General features: G+C 40.0%; 1 protein-coding gene across 1 annotated transcript in view; it reads right to left on the reverse strand.

Annotated features, from left to right (window-relative positions):
* The window catches only part of erc2 (ELKS/RAB6-interacting/CAST family member 2), a 40,079-nt gene that overhangs the window by 6,944 nt on the left and 9,682 nt on the right, over nt 1–23,453 (reverse strand). Inside the window, exons 3-12 of the mRNA XM_039612423.1 lie at nt 13,355–13,789; nt 12,940–13,014; nt 10,575–10,730; nt 9,591–9,758; nt 8,954–9,121; nt 7,988–8,125; nt 5,555–5,695; nt 5,165–5,305; nt 3,609–3,644; nt 1,236–1,438 (exon numbers count right to left, since the gene is read on the reverse strand). Coding sequence (XP_039468357.1) covers nt 1,236–1,438; nt 3,609–3,644; nt 5,165–5,305; nt 5,555–5,695; nt 7,988–8,125; nt 8,954–9,121; nt 9,591–9,758; nt 10,575–10,730; nt 12,940–13,014; nt 13,355–13,789 — 1,661 coding nt within the window. The remainder of the gene's footprint in view (nt 1–1,235; nt 1,439–3,608; nt 3,645–5,164; nt 5,306–5,554; nt 5,696–7,987; nt 8,126–8,953; nt 9,122–9,590; nt 9,759–10,574; nt 10,731–12,939; nt 13,015–13,354; nt 13,790–23,453) is intronic.

A 23,453-nucleotide genomic window follows, 5' to 3' on the forward strand; every position in this document is an offset into this window, starting at 1 on the left:
AACCAGAGAGGCCACCTGCTTTATTTCTGCACTCCATTAACTGAACTCAGATGACCTCTTCCGAAAGAGAAGTGACTGAGTGGAGCGTTGTTGATATTTATAAACAAAACCTAAACGTGTAAATCCAAACTGTGTGTACAGAGCGCATTATCCAATACCATCGAGTGCAGTGCAGTATGAGAACATCACAACTGAACATACCATGGAAACACTATGAAAATGTGCACAGAGCCACATGGAAATTTGCCCAGCATACGCCGAACACAGAGGACTGTAAAGCTGACACACACATCCATCCAGATCAAGAATAGACTGCTCAGAGCTACAGTGGCACACTGTATTGCTTATGGTAATACCATTAGAGAGTTGGGTAACCTAAATTACAAAATAACCTAATTTATCTGAAGATAAATGAGGTTTTGTTTGTGATATAGAGAGTAGCAGATTTAAAACCATCTCTTTATGCCTGGTTACTTGTTATGGTGTGAAACAAGCCACAGAAAAATACATTTTTTGTATCATACACAATGTTTTGAGCATTTTGGCCCTGGCCATTTTTTTCTTTCTTTCTTTTTTAGTGACGTAAAGGGCGGACTCTCACTTTTCACGTACAATTTTACTTCCAGCAGACCTGACTGACTTGTTCTCTATTTGGGACGCTAATTTACAAAATTTATCTCATGTTGTATCTTATAAGAGCTAAAACTAATAACAGAGACAATAAACTCATAAAGAAAATGTCATTTTCATGAGGCCTTTTTCTCATGCAGTCCTTTACAATTGGATTTCTTTTTGAACTGGCCAACAGAAAGAATGGCGATTTAAGAAACACCTTTATTAGTGTCCTAAACCTGCTACGTCTATCTTTTATATACAGTCTATGATCATACATGAAATAAACACACAGTATGTATGTATTGAAAAGTTTGTTTTTCCTTTTTTTCTACTTGTTTTCTCCCAGTTTTTGTGTTTTTATATTCTCTATATTTATATTGTATATAAATATCTTGAAAGCTAAGTGGAGATAACATATGTAAGCTAAAAAATAAACAAAGAATGGACATATCAGGCATTTTCAGGCAAACATATTAAATTGCCTAAGAGGTTTGCTGAAATTGCAGGCAGGTATGCTAATTTTATCTTCATAGATGTAACAATGGTCATAGAAAACAGAGTGTAAGTTAAAAGGGAAGGACTAAAGCAGTACAGGTTAATATGCAGTCAGAATTAGTTACCTTTCCAACTCAGCAATTTTCTTGTCCTTATCATTCTTTTCGGTTTCTACTTCTCGCAGGATGTCCAGGAGTCTCTCCACCTCTGCCTGAGCCTTATTGGCTTCATCCTTGTAGTAGCTCACCTCCTTTTCCAGCAGCTTCACCCGGTCCACATACTCTGGGTTCCCTCTGGAGCCCGACTGCTGCTCCACTTCATGGGCTTTCTGCATCAACATGCCAAGAAAAGACAAATACAAACATGTACACACCCAAAAACATACAGTTAACAAAAGTATCAACACAGTATCAGCAAAAGTGTGAAGCGCAGAACGTTTTACTGTCAATGAAAGAGAGATACATACAGTACACTGTAGTCCATCAGTGACTTATATTATCTACGTCTCTTGCACTGTCCCTGTACTTTCAAATGAATAAAGCCGAGGCAAATGTTGTGGACGAGGGCATCATTAATGGTACTGGCTCATTAGTTTTAACAAAGCTGTTATTTAGCTCCAATTAAATGGTCCACTGAGACTCCCAGTCACTTCATGCACTTGGAGCAGAATACAGGAATTCAGGATAGTCTGTGAGAGTTTTGTATGTCTATGACAATAATAACAAATCATTATAAGTTAAGCACTAAATTGATTCACTGGCTATCAAAATCAGAGGTCTAGTTTTTGGACAGCAAGGACATCTCTCCACTACAGTGGTACACAGCACCCTGGACAATACACAGCCACATATGTTAACACATGTCGCAGAGTTACACAGAGCCATCCACCAAAACACTGCAGTGATCTTCAACCACGGCCGATACCTTCGCTAACAGCACCACACTGAGACAAAAGAGAAGCGTGGCAACACTGATACTGACAACATGCACAAAGGTCGACCAAGTCATGCAAACCCAACAAAGCTGCACAGTCTTTGCAATTGTCAGTCCAAAGAATGAAGAAAGAGAAGCAAGGGCAACCAAGTAAATCTGTTCTAAGTGTCATATTTTATGCATGAGGAACGATGCTAGAGTTTAGCTTAGAGGAGATATACATAATTTAATTTAAGACCCAATAATCCTAGTTGAAATTTATGAAAAATAACTACAATAGACAGTTATTGGACAACAAATTGCCCTCCATATGGCCCCTGCAAATTTTGCAATGAACAGTATGCTACAGAAGAGCATTTATAGGAGGCTATAGGAAGGAAGCACTTGACGATTTGAGGATTTTGCAGTTCAATTACTTTATTTGAATGCATTCTGTGTTTTTATTCTGTTTTCCTTATCTATAACATTTGTTTAAGAACCTCTGAAATTGCCAAGATCCACAAAATACATGAAAGTGGATCAAATTGGGGAGATATCAATATTATAATTCACTGTCAAATAGTTTGATATTTTTGAGGATTTTCACAGAGATGCTAAAACACACTAAACTGAAATTCTGTGCTAAAAATGTAATATTTAGACATAATTCAATGACAAATATGTATTAAAGAAAGGTTTGTTCACTCTGTTTGCCTCTTTTGATTTTTTTCACCGGTTATAAGTGCACCAAATATGAGGAAACTTGAATACCATGTCCTGTGACTTCAATTGCATAAAGTCTCTAAAAGTCCTAATGAAAAGTTTACTATTAATTTGTCACATTCCCCACATGAACTTCTATGACAAAACACATGTGTGCTGCATTTGAGGTCAGTGTAACCTGTAGAATTCAGTGAATGTATGGGTTCCTGTTGCCACACAACTTGTAAAATTTGTTACATTTAAATGTTTTTTTGTGCTGTGGAAGAATATGACAGTGTATTAAGTATAAGCACTGAAAAACTATCTACAAAGCCACAACTAAAAAAAAACACAACTTCACACATAGTTAAAGCTAATGCAGTCTAACAGTCCTGCAATTAATCCCAGGTGTGTCCTTACATGACACAGTGTAATGAGGCTATACTAAATCTTAGGAAGACTTTTACATGTAAAATGTAATTAAAACAAAGGGCAATAAACAGCTATATAAAAGAAAATTAACCTTCATAAAGACAGAATTTATTGCAAGATTGTTGTTTTAGTTTGAGCTACATATACTTAATAAAATGGCAGAAGAATCTATATTGAGCACGTTCCAGCAGACTAAGTAAGCCTTCGGTTCTGCATATGTAGCACCAGTTTCACCACATATCACAAACAGTTACAGGATGAGCACAGTGCACAGGACTCTGACTGCAGCTCATTATATCAGTACAGTGCAATGAACAACATGCATCCTGGGTGGGTGAAAGCAGGACCTGTGCTGGGGTTTGGCACGATCACCATCTAGCATATTTCAAGGAAGTTATCAGTGTCCTCATGCTTTCAATATGTGCCTCAGAGAGCTCAGGAGAGGGACTTACAGGAGTGTTCATGTGACTGAATAGCTGCTCAGCTTGCTACATTGCAAACAGAGGGTTTGAGGAAGGAACAGGAGGGAGGCGGGGGAGTCCCGGGAGAGTAAATGTCAGGATTGAGTTTGAGCCAAAGAGAGAACAGCAGGATCAGACATGGTACAATAAAATGTTTGACAGATAAGTAACATAGTACACATGTTGTTAGGCTAACGGCAACACAACAGAGACAAACACAGAGGAAGAGATGATACAGCGATAGTCTCAAGAAGGAGAAGAAGAAGGCAAAGAGGGATATTTAATGACTGCCTGCTACTTGCAACACCCTTATAAAGCATGGCTGCCTGTTACAGGAGACAAAGCACGATGGCAGCCATTAGCCTAATGAAGTGTGCTTTATATAAGGTCTGTTCACATTTGTTGTTCAGGTCCAAAGAAACAGCCTAATGAAGGATAACATGTTCTCAGAAGTGAGACCTCGGTATTCTTGTTTCTATACTGCTACTTTAATTTTTAAATGGGACAGAGCTTTCTTCACTAAATAATCTGTGATCATACCTAATCTTCCCTCAATGACATTAACACACAGGCCAAGATCAGACCAGCAGGAAAATATGAACAGAGAAAATACGCTGCACGTTAATTTGGCCAATCATTTCTACAAAAGGAATAGTTAGCCTTTTTTTCTTATGTCTGTAACTGCTTAACAGTCTCCACTGAAGTGGTCCCTGAATTCACAATGAGCTCATTCCTTTCTTCGCAGTGGACACCCAGCTCTGGCTTCTTATCTACAGTTCAGTGCAATTAAAGAGAGACATTGCTACAGTCTTCACTCAGAGTGCAGAAGCTCTCTGCAATTCAGACAAAGAGACATCCATAGAAAATATAGCCGTACTGGCTGCTAAAATGGTCAGCTTTCATCCAGACATTTCTGAAATCATCAGCGGAAAGTCATCATTTATATATGACCTTCAATGAGGGTAGCATTACGCTCATTTTTAAGTTCTTTCTTCACAGTGGAGCACTGATAGCACAACAGTGTTAACCACAAAGTCCAGAACATGGCTGCTGTCGAGCTGTTAAACACAGGTTTCCTGAGCACATGAAATTGCTTAACTTTATATAGAGATTGAATAGTACAATCAAAAGCTTAGCAGCAGCTGCAACATGAAACTTGTCGTTTTCCCAACCTGTGCAAACTTGTGTGAGAGTCTGTCTGGTATAATGCTAGCTTTACTACACTGTTTGACCCCAATTCAGGATTTCCGACTTTTCCACCTTTACTTGATTAACCTCTAACTGAAGCACAACAGATCTTTAAAACCAAAAATATTGAATAATTAGGATTGGCTGCAAAAAGTAACTGTGTAAAAATGTGCATTAGATAAGCCTTCTTTTAATATAGATGGTTGTGGGAACCATTATCTGTAATTACTTCTTTCAAAACAATCTGCTGAAAATTCTCTACAGGTTAAAAACTGTGAATTGCTCGTCTCTTAAAATCTAAATTAAAATTTCGCATTATACTGTGCGAGGTGATTCGGCGGTGAGAGATGCACACCTACCTTCTGTAACTGTGTCTCCAACTTACTACATTCCTCTTTTTTCTGCTCGATTGCAATCTCCAGTGACTTGAGCTTTGAATCCTTCTTGAGGCCAGAGGATGCCAGGGATGATGCGTGTTCTTTCAGATCGATGAGACTGGACTGCAGGTGAGTAGTCAGGACAGACAGTTAGCAGCGCTTCAAACCAGGCAGGCCAGCAGAGTGCCAGCATGTGCAACAAAGTTAAAGCGCCCGAGGCGACTGCTTAAATGGCACCTAAAGCCCTACTGAAAGAAAGTGTTTCAATATTTGCTGTGCATAAAAAAAGGTGCATGCTCTGCAGCAAAGAGAAAGACACAGTCATGTGTACACAGCCCTAGCCTTATAGAGAAAATCTCTTTGCTCACTGACCTCCTTTTCTGTTAGTTCTATCTGCAGGCTGTTCACCTTCTCCTTCAATTCCTTGTTCTCTTTCTTATATGATTCGACTTCTTCCAGTCGTTCTCTGTCTTCTCTCTCCCTTTGGTCCTTCAAACGCTCAATAATCCTCTCCTAACACAGAAGCACAAAGAATTAAAACTCTTCATATGACTGAACGGTTAAGAGTCTATATAAACATTAAACTGCTGAGATGTTCATTTAAGATTGTTCCAGCTCAAATCAGAGATTTGTATCAGTTCATTCCTTTTAAAAAACAAATGTCTCTAGTTATGTGAAATTAATATCACACATGAAAAATACAGTTGTTAAGAAATTAAGACTAAAATTAAGCTAAAATGCTGAATCAAGTTAGATGCCGTGCCTGGAATTTTACCCCAGTGCCACTTTGTTATTTTTTCCTTGTATGTTTTTATAAATAAAGATGTAATCATCAAAATCTGGTTACTAAAAATTGAATAAAACACTAGTGCAGGAAAGAAATAATGATATCTAATGCAGCTAGAAGATTACATCAGCTCTTTCCTCAATTATACATAAATCTATGAACTGTAATAGATTTACTACGAATATTTGGTGAGGTTCCACGATTTTTAGGAGGATTAAGAAAAGTCAAACCTGATGGAGCTTCTTAAAGCACCATCATGGGCTTCACAAACAGCCTTAGTGCAGGGCAGGGCACAGTCTCCCTGCTGTGACATGTGTCTTTATCTCTCTTCTTTGATATCAAGGAATGTAATAATAGCTGTAATAATAAATGTCTTAATATTTTATACTATTCACACTTCTTTCTGCACAAGTACAAATCTGATCTCGTCTCAATTTCAGAAGTTCTGTACAATCACTCCACAGCAACTAGACGCAACTTGTACTTGTTTAAAAAAAAAAGAAGCAGAAAACAAGTATTTTTACTGACATGGTTCATTTAGAGGAAATGTTTAACATATGTGGAAATTTCACCAGCTACCAGCTGACTAAGCTTAATGTGAAGTCTGGAAATAAGAGGAAGCATTTCTGTTTGTGTCTCTTCAAATTCCCCTTACAAGCAACTCTAAAGTTCAAGTACCTATGACAACACCGAAGCTTACATTATTCTCTTTAAAGAGTGTAACTTTTACTAAATTAAAAAAATAAATGTGTATTTCCCAACTAGTTGCAGGTTGTTGTTTGCTGTCGCTATGAAAGGCCGATTCACTGGTTGTTAGGGACAGTGCAACTTTTCCCTGTTGAATCCAGAATTGGATTTAAAATCCCTCTCCTCGCATACAAGCTCTTGAATAATCAGATCCCAGTATATCTTTAAGATGGAACATATCACCCCAACAGAATACATGACTCTCAGACTGCAGGCTTACTTGACTCTTACATTTTCCAAAAGTAAAACGGGAGGCAGAGCCTCGAGCCTCCAGGCCCTTCTCCTCTGGAAGCAGCTCCCAGTTTGGATTCGGGAGACAGACGCCCTCTCTACTTTTAAGATTAAACTTTCCTTTTTGATAAAGCTTATAGTTTACTAAGGTTATCTCTTTCACTCTTTATACATCACTTTTGCATATAACCATTAGTAGTATTTAAATACTGGCTGTCTCTCTTCCATAGTGTGTCTTTTGTCCTGTGTCTCTTCTCTTTTTCCTCATCCCCAAACGGTCACAGCAGATGGCTGTCCGTCCCTGAGCTGAGTTCTGCCGAAGGTTTGTTACGTCCCACCGTTGACAAGCGCTTGCTTTTACGAAGTTGTCTTATTGTTGTTGTTTTTTTTCTCTAATATTAGCTTACAATATAGAGCGCCTTGAGGTGACTTTTGCTATGAATTGGCGCTATATGAATAAAATTGAACTGAACTGAATTTAATTGAACTGATGGTGAACAAGCTCCTTTTCTACTTTGTGTGGCGCTTGCAGTGTGTTCAAGTTTCACTAGAGCCCAGTGAGAGAAAGTGTTGCAGACAAGTTGGAGCCACCCATACAAACGCTGGCAATGTGCCAATCTGTTAGTGATCAAAACAACCACAAGGAGGTTTTTGGTGCAGCATCCTCTTTGTGATGAGTGTCACTTAGCAACAGCCAGCAACCATTTGCCAGTCGGTCAGGGAATACAAGTTTGCTTAGGACCGTGTTACTGCGACCTAACAGAGATATAAAACGTCAGGAAAAAAGTTTGCTAATCTCAATTTCATCTGTCTTGTCGATAATGATGCTAATGTTTGGTCCTTGTGGTCTTGAGAGCATACAAGAAAAAAAGAGGTCGTTCACATCCTGGAGTTTGAATGAATGATTGTCTGAAACAGTCACCTGGACGTCCTTCCGCTGTATACATCCTTTTGATAATATGATAGTAACTACAAACAGATAAAGTTTCACAGTTCAGACAGTGTTACAGGTTCTGTGGTATAAGGGTGATGTGATCTACCTTCTCTGACAGCGCCTCCTCCAGGGTGGCCAGGGCAGTGTCTGTGTTACTGGAGTCGGTCTGCAGAGACTTGACCCTGTCCTTGAGGTTCCCCAGCTGCTTGTCTTTGTCCCGCAGCTGCTCCTGCAGGTTCTCAATCTGACTCAGAAAAGTAAGAAAGAACAAGCAGCAAAACACACAATAAAAAGCACAATCTCCAAACCAGTGCAACATTTAAAGTCAGTATAGCTGCCATTTTTAAGTCTCTGAAGCTTAACACACTAGACAAGCAACACTGTGTACAAGGTGAGAAGAAAAACATCAAAAACTATCAGAGCTTTAAGTTTTGAAAAGCAGAACTTAATGTAAACCTGAATATATACCAAACTGCTATCTGAGTAGTGCAGGACTGACCTGAATTAAGGTATTTTATTTATGATAAGACAGGAAAAAACAATGATTCATAATTAATAAAAATGATGAAAAAGATAAAAGTGCAAAGATGAGAGAGAGGGGGTGTGATCAGACACAAGAGAAGAAAAACAAAACAAAGGGAACGGGAGAGCAGGTCTGGGTGAGATATGGAGTAACACTCTGTGAGTATTTATAGCACACACACACAAATGAGAGCCAGTGAGGCAGAAATATCTTCTTGCTTGTCTTTCTATGGGCATTTTCCCCTGAGAGCATGAGACTCTCTCACACTTAATGGAGAGAGTAACCTCCCAGCTTTATATTTCCACAGAGCGACTGGTTTAGTCCAGGACACGAAAATGCGACGAAACAACCCACACAGTCGTTGTTCATTTCAAATTTGTGACTATATCTGGATTAATTAGAAATGCGGCCACACTACACTGTGTTGTAGACAAAAAATAAACAATAACTCAAAAGCAGAGTAATGTGGGCAAGCCAAAATTGTGCTTAAAGTGTATTTCCTCCCTTAAAGTTTCTACATGGTGAGGTCTTCTTTCCTTCCATTCTCACCTTTTTCTGCAGGACATTAATCTTCCTTTCTTTGACCTCAAGCATGTCCTTCATGTCCCTGATTTCTCCGGCGAGAGTACCCTTCTCCTCCGTCAGGTCCTGCAGCTGCTTGGTTTTCTTGTTCAAGAAGGACTCTTTCTCCTCCAGACGTAGACGTAAAGCGTCAACCTAAAGCACATTAGTACACGTCAGAGGAAGCACACAAAGTGGACTAATTATCCCAAGTGTAGCATTATAGATAAAAGCACTATGATTTAATTACTTATAGTAACCCTGGTGAAAAAAACCAAACCAAAACAAACAAAGGTGCTGGATGAGTATTTATGAGGGAAGTATTCTATAAATTCACCGCAGTTATTTATTTATTACTGCAGATCGGTGATGTTTTCTGGTCTATGAGCTGTGACAGTACACTGGGCAACAGTTTTTCATTGGTAGTTACCTAGGTTGCACTTCACTTACTACAAAGCTTTCAAAGCAAACACACTGCTGATATGATTTGCTGTAATAAGCCTCGGGTCCAGGGCGAGCCTATTGTTTGCTCAGTTTGGCTAGGAGCTTGAGAATGTCTGTGAAGCGATCTATTGTTAAGTTAATTTATTGTACGTGTACAAATAAGTTGAGCTTGTTTTATTACCTCCGTTTGCAGGATGGCAGCACGTTGCTCCTTGGCAGTGAGAGACTCTTTGAGCACCTCGATATGCTGTTTGCAGTCTGAGTTCTGGTTGTTGAGGGTCTCTAGCTTCGTCTGCAGAGCCAGCAGTTCTGACTCTTTCTTTGACAACTCCTGCTTCAACTGGTCAATCTGTACATGAGAGGAAGCAGATCATTTTGACCCACCCGTTACGTGAGCAGTGTAACGATTGCGCGCTCACAAACGGGAACGGCGAGCTAGTCTGCACAGCTTTCGCACTATTTTCATCAACACGCTTCTCCCTCATTAAATATGCATTTGGGACTAACTCGCCTGCATTCATCATATATTATACATCATTTCTATTCATGATTGATGAAAAGAAGTCTAAAAATAGAAAAACAAAACTGTGGCTGGTCGCTTAATAGGGAGAGAAAACGTAAACACTCCAAAGACACGTACGTGAGCCCCACAGAGTCACAGACACACACACCTTGACACTATCACAGGTTGTAGGTGGCTGTGCTTGAGTGTATGACTCTAACTCTGATATGCAAACACAACTTATCATCATGGACTGGTCGGAAAACAAGCAGCTGAAGTCAGTTCGATGAAAACAAAGCTTTCATTGTGGCTTATCTTATTTTAGACTTGTGTTTGTCTTGTGGCCACAGATTAATAAAGTGATGTGCTTTTTATGTGTAATTAAGGAGGAAAAGTGTTTCCAAATGTTAAAGTGTGCGTTTGCAGAGTTTGCATTTTTCCCACTTTTGGCACGGAGCCTCTTTCAGATTTTTTGCCGACAGGACACTTTGCTGTTCTCACAATGTGTTAAAGCAGCTCATTTATGTAACACAACATTTTTCAGTACTCTCTCTTCTGCACAGCTCTGTACCCTGAACATCATGCCTGCCATTTTATATTAAGCCATAGTTTAACAGCATCAGATTTTTCTGCATCTGCATGCACAGTGCAGTTAGTCTCTACCTTCGTCTTCATAAACTTAGAGTGGTTCTTGTAGACCTCCATCTGTTTGATTTCCTCTTCTCTGTCCTCTGTGTTCAGTAAGCCGTTTGCCTTCAGCATTTGAATCTCATCCTCCAGGTCCCGAATGTTGCGTTCCAGAGAGGCAATTTTGGTGTCCTGCACACAAACACGCGGAGGAGACACACCTCAAAACCAGGACTGGCATGTCCAAAAGTTGCATGCTGCAAATAAATCTGAGCTAAAGACAAGAGTCCAGGAAACAAATGGAGGGTAAAAGATTTAAAGAGAAATACAGACACAGAGACTGAAAGGGGGGGAGGAACAGAAAGATATAGTGAGATAAGCCAAGAATGGAAAAAGCTCTTTGGTCTGACTGAGAGCAACTGCAGTATCTGTCGGTGAAATCAGAAGCCTTCTACTCAGCTCCGTGCGGCAGCTCGGAGGATTAATCACCATTGGGAAATATTGAGCGCACATCCAGTACGGCGAGATCAACCAGGACCGGAGAGAAACGCGCAGGGGGGAAAGGAAGAAAAGTAACAAGCCGTAGCTTTTGCCGTAGATGCTTGCAGATCAATGCAGAATCCAGTCTCTAGACTGCGACTGTGAGTGCAGCTTTAGCTTCACGGCTTTTTAAATAAATAATACAACGTCTTTAAGATTAGCCATGGTCCATCTCCCTCTCCAGCAGAGCATGGAGCAACGTTGTTGTTCTCTGTCTTTCTCTCTTTTTTTGTGTCCCTCCTTCTTTCCTCTTAGTGACTCTGAACTTATGAACTTATGGCCATTAGCAGGGTCAGTGATAGCCCGCTGCAGAGGAAGGTGGGAAATGTGATGAGGAATGATGAAGTACCAGACAAGGATCTGAGGGGTTAACGTCAATGTATGAGCACTGCACATTGTACATGCACTTCGCCCTGCTGCTGCTGCTGCACCTCACCTCAGTCTCTGTGTTACGAGACGAACATCAATGAACTAACACTGCTGCAATCGAGACAAGACATCGTACCTTTAAAGAAGAGTGATTTTATTCCATCCACATGTAATCACTGGTACATCGACCTGGTCAGTAAATCGTGCTCTTTATTTCCCTTTCCCTGCCTCTGTATGCCTCTCTGTCTCTCTATCTCCCTGCATACTGGCCTCTCACTGTCATAAACAACCACACCTGTTTCCATGGCAGCAGCAGGCAGGCTATATACTGTGCACTGTCTCTGGTGAGTGAGGAGGAGAGGGTGGGAGGGATGTAGGGGAAGAGAGGGAGGGAGGATTATTCGTGCTTCCATCAGCATCAACACAGCAGTGGGAGAGAGGAGAGGGGGAGAGATGCAGGGTCTTCCTGCACAGCACAGAAGGAGAAAGGAGGCGGGACTTCCCCACGCGCCGTATGAAAATCAACAGGATCCTAGAGCTTGCACATCACATGACTATACCGAGGGAGGCTGGGGCCCGCTCGGCACGGATCCAGCCGAGTGAGAGGGGCTGTGTCAGCTCGGCGATGATGTCATGATTTATTTTGAGGAAGTGATGTCAGGCCTCTGCAGTGAGGCTGGTGGTGTCTACAGTGGTTCATTGGATGAGCCTGATATCGCTAGTGTCACATCCAGCTGCTGTACAACATGCTTGTGTAAAGAGGGTGGGGTCCTCCATCCTAAAATATTCTCCATATAGTATGTTTTGTGGATTTATTTCAAATCCAAGATGCTTTGAAGGTTCGGTTCCTCATCCAGCATGATACAGAAAATTCTAGCTATCCTTTATTACACTTTTTTTTGGCTATCATTCAGCTCGGAAGTTTTTCCTCAGTTCAGAAACCTTGAATGAAAATTTTAAAACAATGCTCTGCAGTTTTGAACAATACGCGCCTGCAGAAAAATGAGACTGAAATGATAGAGCTGGAGTCTGAGATGTTTGCAAACAATCTGTCATGCAGAATAGAAAACATCTTGTCATGAAACTGGTGTGGTGTGTTGCTGTCTGGGGTAGTTGGCCGTCTGTCAAGCGAGCCACAATAGCTGAAATGTTAAACAGTAATATTGACTCTTGTTTATGTTTGCACAACTGCTTTGTGAGCAGTACGTGCGTGTGTGTGTGTGTGTGTGTGTGTGTGTGTGTGTGTGTGTGTTTGCTAGAGTGTGTCAGGGTGTTGACGATTGACTCAGCTGCCGAGGATCACAATCACAACAATAGATTTGGCGGAACAGGCTTCCATTTAGACATGCAGCGGCAAACATGCTACGGCTGTGAACGTCAGTCAGTTAGGTAAATACAAAAATACCATCTGGCTTTAAACAGAAGCAGTGAAGCGTAGTTGATGATGGGCCCTGCTGTATGTGTTTATGCGCAGGCTGTATGGGAGTCTTACTTTCATCTCTATAATGGTCTGCAGGGCCTTAGTTTTACTTGGATCCTGATGCAGTTGGTTTCTTCTGTGCAGTTCCTTAAAAAAAGACAACAATTTGTAGCAGCGGTACAGCAAAACCGATCGTGGTCTCCAAAGAATAGCTAGATTATTAAAATTTCAAAAGCTCACCTCACAATGCATAAAAGCTTTATGCTTACACATGCAAAATATTTCATGCAACTGCTCTTCAGTTCTTTTACTTCATACATTACATAATTGATATGATGCAGGGATAAGCAGCAGAGAAGAGAATATTGATTTTGTGACATGCTGCACTGCCATCTAGTGACAACAAAACAAAAGAACAGTTTTTTTTACTCTAAAGCAGTGAATGCAATGACTTAACATCATCATCTTAACCCTGGACATACACTACCTCTCGCAAATGGATGTTTTCCTTCTCCTTTTGATCCAGAATGACCTCCAGGTGTCCCAGCTGCGCCTCTGCTTCAGCAATGCGCCGGGCTCTCTCCTGCTCCTCCTCCTCGGTCGCCCTGCCCGGGCCCGGGGGCAGCCCTTTGCTCTGTAGCATCTCAAGCAACTTCTTAATAGACTCATCTCTGGCACCCAGAGTTTGTTTCTGGGTCTCGATCCTCAGTTCCATCTCCTCTAGGGTCTTTCTCAGCAAGAAGAGCTCCTTGGCCTGTCTGTCATGTTCGGCCTGTAGCCGCCGGAAGTTCTCCTCTGTCAGCTCAATGGTGGTGAAATGCTCAGACCCAGAGCGGTTACCGCTCTCCTGCTGCAGCAGGTGGTTGAGGTCTCGCTGTGTGCGCAATTCATCCTGCAGAGCTTGGATGGTCATCTGAAGATGCTACAAACACATGCACATATACAAACACACACAGAGGCTCACCAATTATTGAAATTATTTTTAAGTATATCTCATAACACAACATTACGTAATAACACTACACATGGGGATGAACAAACAATCCCACAGCAGGTCGATCATGGGGAACACATGACTTACCTTGGCACGCTTTTAGATTTTAGGTTTATTTGTTGAAAAAGTGTGAAGCATGGATCTAATTTAAGTCCTGACTGCAAAGATTTACAGTTGTTGGAGAAAATATCTTTAAAAATAATTTGCAGCTGCCAAATATTAATTTCTTAGTGTGCTGTAAAGGGCTTTATTATACACACGATAGCAAAAACACCCTGGTGCTCTCACAGGTCTCTGACTTTCACTCTGAGAAAGCAGGGACCAAGTGCATGTACAATAATATGCACATTCATCTTTATGTAAACTGGCACATATAAATGAAGAAAGTGTGTAGATGAACTAAAAGAAACTGAACACCATGAAATTTAATTTAATTCTAAATCTAAATGATTATAATCATCTATATTCATCAAACATAAAGTGAAATATTTCAAGCCTTTTTTGTTTTAAATTTGATTATTATGGTTTAAAGCTCATGAAAATCAGAAATCCAGTAACCCAAACTATTAAAAAAGAATTTGTAATGTAGAAATATTTAATTTATGGAATATATGTTTCTATAAATACTCAGTAGTTGGGAATCCTTTACCACTAATTACTGCATCAGAGCAGTATGACACGGTCGTTCCACTGCTGAGGTGTTACTGCTCGGTTCCTTTGATGGCGGCCTTCAGCTCGACTGTATTTTTGGGTCGGGTGTTTCTCATCTTCATCTTAGATTCTCTGCGGGATTCAGGTCAGGAGAGTTGGCTGGCTAATCAAGTACAGTAATATCATGGTCATGGTAGCAGTTCTGGCACTGTGAGCAGGTGGTGCTTTTCAGCAGATGGAAGCATAAAGTGCTATAAAATCTCCTGGTAGATGTCAGTGTTGACTTTGGACTTGATAAAAAGCAGTGGAACAAAACACCAACAAGATCAGCTGAGGACTTGGCACCACGAGTCATCACAGAGTGTGCGGACTTCTTACTGGACTTCAAACACCTTCGATTCTGTGCCTTTTCCACTCTTCCCCCAGACTTCAGGACCTTTGCTTCATTTGAAAAAAAGCGCTTTGGATGTCCGTGCAACAGCCCAGTAACACTGCATCTGTCCACTACTTGAGAAGCTCTCCCAAGTTCTTGAATCAACTTTTCTCACGATTCTCTCGAGGCTGCTGTCATCCCTGCTGTTTGTGCACCATTCCTAACACATTTTTCCCTTGAAGTCAGCTATCCATGAATAAGCGTCAGCACAGCCTTCTGCAAACAGCCAGCCTTTTTTCTGTGCCCTCCTGTGGTTTACCCTCCTTGTGGACGATGTCGATGATCATCATCTGGACAACTGTCAAGTCAGCAGTCGGGTTGTGGTTGCATGTACTGAACTAGACTGAGAGATAGACATTATTTATACTGTGTGAACAGTATTTCACTCAAAATGAAATCTATATTTTTCTTTATAAAGACCTGAAATATTTCGCTTTATATATAATGAATACAGAATGTATGAAAGTTCACCTCCTTTAATTTAATCACAAAAAATGAACTTTTCAATAATCTTATCTAATTTTCTTAGATGCACTAGATCTTCAGACCATATGAGGGACATTTTTAGAGCAAGTCAGTGCAGATATGGTGAAACTGACGAGGATAATATGGGATACAAAATTTATAAACTATACAGATTTTTGTTTTAATCTAAATGACCAATTAAGGGAGTGTCTAGGTGCATTTGAAGAGCACACTCTGTATGCATGGTTTCATAAATCTGCCTTTGCCTTTGTGCATACACACAGCTTTATGCATCTGCCACCAGGAAACGAATACTAAAAGTTAAAAATGTCAGATTGGGCATACTCTTACAATGAAAACGTATGCAAACTAAGTGTGAAATCTCCTGGTAGAGACTGGCTGGGTGGATGAAAACTGGTTAAAATATAAAATTAATGAACAGAAGTTACAGTATTGATACCCCGTAGGGACGAAACAGCCATCTGTTGAACAAAGGTGTGCATGTTTGTGAATCTGTCTGTCCGTATTACATGATATCAAAACTATACGCCGTTCACATTCTTTGTATTGATTGGTTTTGGGTCTAGGGGAATATCTTTAGGGCCCAGTTTCTGTCAAAAACTGGCTTCTGTTGAAATTTTCTTCCAGCAGAGACAGACAGTGAAGCACAAATTACTCTTTGTTCAGAAAATGGCTCAGTCAGGATCTGAAGGAGTGGAAAATATGTGAAATCAAACCGACTTCACGGGGAGGCTGAGGTTTTAGGTTTTGTTGTACTAAAGGAGCACCAGACATTATTACATTAAACACAGTAATCGGTTTTTACTCTTAAAATGAGGAAACATATAAGACCAGGGTACATAGGACAAGAAGGGAGCCTGAAACACTGAAAATATTTAACTATCTTCTAGGAGTTATAGGATTCATAGGAGAAAGGACTGTATGGTGCAAAGGGATTGCCAGGTGTCTGAAAATACACGCCACACTGAAGGTGACTCTATGTTGTGCACTCAGCACGTGGTGCAAACATAGGGACAAACCTTGGTTCTCCTGGCATCCAGCAGCTGCAGAGCATGGGCAGAATGAACAGAAAAACAAATGTATGGTGAAAACACAGCGTCAGAGCTTGATGCAACAGAGACGGATGATCAACATAAACCAGTCAGAGATTAAAATGAGAGCTGCCAGTTTATCAGTCCACAGTCAGTAGTGCAAATTCCTCTTAAAAACAGACATTTTGGCTTGTCATAGTAGGAAAAGCAACGGAAAAAATAAATCATTTTAATAGTGACAGCATTTAATTGATTAAGGATGCTTCAGAGTCCTGAGCTGTACTTCCACACTTAGACATATGTGTGTTCACATTAATAGCTATGTCTATACAGAGTGCTCAGATGGTGTACACATGACCATCAAAAAGTTAGGGATGGAATTCTGTACACTTCTCATCTCACTGCGTGCTGGGACTCTTACTAGAGCTCAGCTATTTGTTTTATTTCTGCTTTTTCTCTCTACAAGAAGTCAAAAGTCTGTCCACAGAAAAATGATGACTTTATCAGAATGACCTTTCTGGAAAGAGATGAAGAAAAGATTGGAAATGGCTTTTAAAAAATGACTTAAGCATTCTGGTTAGCAGCAGTGATAGATTTACAATTAATAAAAGCAGTACACATTATGTTATTAAGAATGATAATGATGAGATGAAGCGTTATTGTAGAAAACTGAACTGCAGCTATAGAGCAAATATGCAAAACATTACACCAGCTTTAAAAGTAAACTTTTTTCCTCTTGCAATCTTGCAGCAAATATCTTTTTTGATCTTTGTTAGCTTATTTTAACATTTCATCAGAACTTATAGAACTAATAGTAATCAACAGATTAACCACAGAGTCACTAGTTGCAATTTTAATTTATAATAATTACAGTGTAACTATGTTATAATATATGTAGTACAGCCACCTCTGTATAAAATATAAATACAAAATTATTATAAATGTCACAAAACCTTCTCATTTGGCTCAGTATCTGAGCACAGAACTGACATGATACTGCGTAAATATAAAACATGTACTCTTCCGGCCATCAGGGGGCGGTGTTTGTGTCAGCATTCTTGCAGGACTGCTGCCAAGCACACTCCCTTCAGTGAGTCGGTGCTATTTGCTGTTGGAAATATAATATATAAAACAGAGAATGAGGCCAAACTTTAAAATCTGAACAGTCTCTTAGTGAAAAACACTTTTCAAAACAAAGTTTTCTCTCTCACAGAAATATTAATTTGCTATGTACATAAAAACATGTTAGAAATATATCTAATTTTTTGAACATATAGACATTAAATCTCTGCAAATACTGAAACCCAACCGTTTATTTCTCCTCACATACTTTCTTTCTTATCCTCCCTCATTTCTGCTCCTTTCTCCTAAATTACCTGCCATCTTGGAACTAAACTGCAAAAGCCAGTCCAGTGAATCCATTTACATAATTGCACTGTGGGTTAAATTGACTGCATGGCCGTTCCTCCAATAATCACAGCAGAACTGTGGAAGTTTCTGTGAGTCAGTAATGACTCAGCGGATGTTCCCTTTTTGGTCACCCTCTCTCTCACGAGTAGGCTTCTGTTTCGCCGCATATTCTAAAAAATTGCTTCCAGAGGTTTCACCAGAGTCGCAGAGAGATGCTAAGCTTCCCTCGTCGACTGACACCTGGTGCAGCCGAGGGTAACTGGCTGTCAGAAATCTTGTAGTGCGGAAACAGGAAATCCATTTGAGAGAGACCATAAACAAGGAGTCCGATTCAGCCATTTTAAGGAATATATCTATAAAAAGGAAGACTTTGCTATATTGGTTAATCTAGAGAAAAAAGACTGAGATTAAGTGGAATAAGTTTCTTAAAAAATCTGCCTTTGCAAAATGTGTCTTTTCTTACATTAACCTTAACTTTAGACCTAACTCGACTCTAGTAATCCATCCATCCATTTTCCTTACCTGTTTCTAAAACTGGGGCATATCCCAGCTACCACAGGATAAGGCAGGATAGGTAGACAGAAACGGACAGGCCCATGCAAAGAGTAACCACTGTATGTGCTTACTCTTTAGCACTGTATTATGCAAGCACTGTATTGTGCACAATACCACAAGGCAGCTCACAACTACAGTAAGTATTCAATTCAGCTGTATTTATACAACGCCAAATTACAATAACAGTTGCCTCAGGGGACTTTTTATTGTAAGGTAAAGACCCTACAATAATCCAAAGAAAACAGGAAAAACCCCAACAATTGTATGGCTCCCTATGAGCAAGCACTTTGGAAAAACTCCCTTTTAACAGGAAGAAACCTCCAGCCAGGCTCAAGGAGGGGCGGCCGTCTGCCACGAATGGCTGGGGTGAGGGGAGGAAGACAGGACAAAGACATGCTGTGGAAGAGAGCCACACATTAATAATAACTAATGAGAGGTGAATACATGGTGAGTGAGAAAGGTGAGTGAAGAAGAAAGACTGAATGCATCATCCACCAGCAGCCTAGACCTATTGCAGCATAACTAGGGCCGGATTCAGGGTCACCTGATCCAGCCCTAACTAATATGCACCAATATAAAAATACTTTAAAACTATATTTTGTTATTTTGACATCTAAAAGTACTGTTGTTCTGTAAGAATGTGCACATGCTACATCTTAAAGAGTCAAACATGACATTAAACTGATTAAACCCAGAGTGAAAAATCTCCTGCCTACAACATGTCTTTGATGCATGTCTTCCCCCTCGCTTTCTTCATAGCTAAACTATCCAACAAAGGCTCAGGCATCTCTGTGAAAATACTGGCTGATTTCTAACATCCTTAACATTTTTTAAAGAGTTGTTCTCCTTAGCAGGGGCTGACAGGCGGCGTCAAATAGTTGTAGCTGTTGGGAAAATTTTGAATACAATCAAGCACGTTTTTCCTCAACAGCAGATGTCAGAGGAGCCAGCCAAACCCCCTCTATGTCCTGTTTAAAAGAACTAGCATTCCTGCTCCACCTCTATCACTTGTTGGTTTAACAATAAGGTGTGACCTTTTCAGACTTATACTTTGCCTCCATAAATCTTGGAAGCAGAGGAAACTCTGCCCCGCCTTATTATTCTAACCAGTTGCCCACAAGGATGGGTGTTTACTAGGATAGCTAAAATGTGTCTTGCAATGAGTAATAAAAACTGTTAAAGCTACTCTACCCTCAGAATTATATTCAAAGCTGGTGGCATTTAGGCGGTTTTACCAGGTGGCAAAGGAACAAGCTGCGATATGTGTGGCATACTGTCTGTGTATGTGTTAAAGGATGTGGGTGTTTGCATCTGACAGACAGCTTTAAAGTGCTGACTGGGAGCAGCCTACTCCTCACTACGTTCCTAATCTTTGTATTGTATGTCGTGACAGCTGACAATACACAATTACACCCACACGAGGCAAGCAACTGTGCATCTGCATGCAGCTACAGGAAAGTTAGGCAGCAGAGTAAAGGCACGAATTTGTGAGTCAAGGCAGCACACACAAGTTAAGTAAAACTATACTGAATACAGCAAGATTTTTTCAATGCAGCACTACTAAAGATTAACCCTTGGTAGGGGAATTTCATTTTGATATCTTTCAATATGGATGTTTAAAGCTGTAGGGGTGATGTTTAAACATATTAGAGGTTCTCCTTATAGTCAAGAACAGCCAACTATAATACTCCAGCATCATTAAGTTTGATAAAAACCAAAGACTGACGAGTGATCTTCTACACTTAGGCTTTGTTTAATTAACTGAGTGTCAAAGTGTCACTGTGAAGAATGATATGAAGTTCAAACACAAAATAAAATTATTCATTTTAGCAGTTAAACTGTGCTCTGATGCAGATCTGTTCACTGCTGATGTAATATGCAAAAGAAGAGCAAATAATTTATTGATTATATTTTTTTATTTATGTTTCTAATCTCATTGATAGCACAGTGTTTATTAGTAGTACTAGTGTTATCATTTTTGCTAGTATTTATTGGATAATATAATGCTAAGTTGCCATCCACATGGTTATAAAAGTTATTTATTAGCTATAACCTAATAACAAGTCAGGGTAAACTAACATACACTGGAAACAGCCACTGTTTTGTTTTTAAACCCTCTGAGCAATAAAATACAACACATGTTAACTTTTGGCTTCTTTAACCGTTAATGTATTAAATCATTAGATTCATAACTAACGCCTGTAAAACTGATGTATTTGAGTGCACACGGGGGCACACGTAAAGGTTTATGTACTTACTTCTGCCCTCTTTGAGATAACATACGGGGGTGGTGATTACCCCAATCCATCATCATCAAATGAGAGAAGCCATAATGAGAGTGCTGCTATCTATTCTTTTTAATTAAAGTTTATTGTAACTGTGTTTGCAGCCATTTCTCATACTCTCACACACACACACACACACACACACACACACACACACACACACACACACACACATATATATATATACATATATATATATGGAGAGAGAGAGAGATATAGCCAGGCAAATGTGATGACACCCATATTTTTAGCTGCTGAGATAATATCTGTCCACTTATGACCTCTAACTACTGTAGGCTACTTCATTCATCACTGTAAGTGAAATAGAACTTTCCCACAGGTATATCGCATCTTTTCTCTTTCTGCTGAAAGTAAGAAATACGTGTGTGTCTTGACAGCAATGGTGAGAGAGCACTGTTGTTTTTTGTGTGTTTTGGGCAACACAGTCTGCTATCTTTATGGATAACCCTAACCCCACATGCATCCATGGTGGTGTATCAGTAAATATGGGGGTGACAGAACTGACGGAACTATAGAGAAGATCTCTCAAACCTACCACCAGTTCAAGAGCGCCGGAAGCTGGTAATGACAGTTGTCTCTCAAGATGCAGTACATGGATTTTCAGCACAGGAGAAAATCATCAAAATAATTTCTGCACTCTTGAAGTGCGTAAGTGCGAACCATTTGTGCATTGACCAGTTGAGTCACTGATTGATTCATCAACACTGCTTGCCTTTCTTTAATTGTCAGCGCACGCCTCTGCTAATCATGATTTTCAGTCCTTGTTGTAGTTATGGAACCAGCCTACGTTTTCTTAAATGTTCACAAAGTCTATTTTTTGTAGCATGTTGCAATTAATTAACAATATAAATGAATACTATAGATTTATCAGGCAGGCAGCAGAAACTGTGGGATTACATGGACCAAACATCAAAAGAAGATTTGAACCTGTGACACAGTTTGTGTGTTTCTTTACTAATTCCGTGTTGGTAGTGTAACGCTGAGTTCATGGGCTTTAGTGTATCCATTAGGCTCAGGCTTATGCGCTATGAATAACAGCAAGTTAATTTGATACTTCTATATTAAATCATCTTCACACTGATGGAAAATAATGATGTACAGTCCCATCAGTAGTGATGGAGTGAAGTGGATAATTTCACGGTCCTTTTGCATGAAAAATCAGCTAGTCTGTCTTTTACTGAAACGTAAAGGCTGCGTTTAATCTACAGGAATGTTGCCAAATTAATGTGTTCATGATATGGTTTTTAATCAGGCATGAATTAGAAAAACAGAACCGCGCATGAGAAAAAAAAGAACTAATGTCATTTCTTTTAAATGGCAGTTTTTTACCTCCAATCATCTGTGTTACATTAGGGGAAATAAATATTTGATCCCCTGCTGAATTTGTAAGTTTGACACTTACAAAGAAATGAACAGTCTCTACTTTTTATGAGGGTTTTATTTTAATGGAGTGAGGCAGATTATCAGGGCAGCACAGTGGTGCAGTGGTTAGCAGTGTTCCGACACGTGAATTGCATGGGATCTCTCCAGGTAATCCGGCTTCCTCCCACAGTCCAAAGACTGTTAGTGGGGTTAAATGGTGATTCTAAAGTGCCCTTCAATGTGAATGTGAGAATAGTTGCCAGGGTTTACCCCGCCTTACATAAAAGTTATAAATTCATTAGCATATCATTGAATGAAATAAGTATTTCATCCCCTGAAACCAAGCCTTTGGGAGAATTCTTGCTCCCACAGATTGGGAGCACAATTACAGATAAGACCAAAGAGCTGTCAAAGGATGTAAGAGACAAGATTGTAGACCTGCACAAGGCTGGAGTGAGCTACAAGACCATCAGCAAGAATTATTGTGAAAAGGGAGACAACTGCTGATATGATTATTCACAAATGGAAGAAATATAAAAGAACTGTCAATCGCCTTCTGTCTGGAGTTTCATGAAAGATCTTGAGCAGTTGGGACCACAGTCATCAAGAACACCATCAGCAACACTCCACAATGTAATAGATCGAACTCTAGCAGCACCTGCTAGGTCCCCCTGCTCAAGAAGGCACAAGTTCTGGGCTGTCTTAAGTTTGCCAGTGAACATCTAAATGATTCAGAGAAGCCTTGGGGGGAAAGTGGTGAGAAGAAACTAAAATCGAGCTCTTTTGCATCAACTCCACCTGTCATTTTTGGAGGAAGAAAAAATCTGAGTATGACCCCAAAAACATCCTCCCCACAGTCAAGCATGGAGGTGGAAACATTGTGCTTCGGGGCTGTTCTGTTTTTTTATTGTACCGGACAACGTCACTGCATTGAGGGGTCAATGGATGGGGCCATGTACTGTAAAACCTTGGATGAGAACCTCCATCCATCAGGTCATGGATGGGTCTTCCGGTATGACCCAAAACATATCACCAAAGCAACAAAGAAGTGGCTAAAGAAGAAACACATTAAGGTCATGGAGCGGCCTAGCCAGTCTCCAGACTTTGAAGCTTTGAGTTGCCAAGCAGCTGCCAAGAAACCTCAAGGATTCAGAGAGTGTCTGTAAAGAAGAGTGGGCCAAAAATCCCACCAGAGATGTGTGAAGACCTGCTGAGCAACTACAAGAAGCCTCTTATGGCTGTCTTACAACTGTGCTTGCCAACAAGGATTTAACTTTAATGTAATTTTTTTCTGAATATCTGGTTGATATTCTGTCTCTCTCCATTAAAATTAAACTACCATAAAAATCAGAGAAAAT

The sequence above is a fragment of the Oreochromis aureus genome, linkage group 5, assembly GCF_013358895.1.
Source record: "Oreochromis aureus strain Israel breed Guangdong linkage group 5, ZZ_aureus, whole genome shotgun sequence".
NCBI classification, from domain to species: Eukaryota; Metazoa; Chordata; class Actinopteri; order Cichliformes; family Cichlidae; genus Oreochromis; species Oreochromis aureus.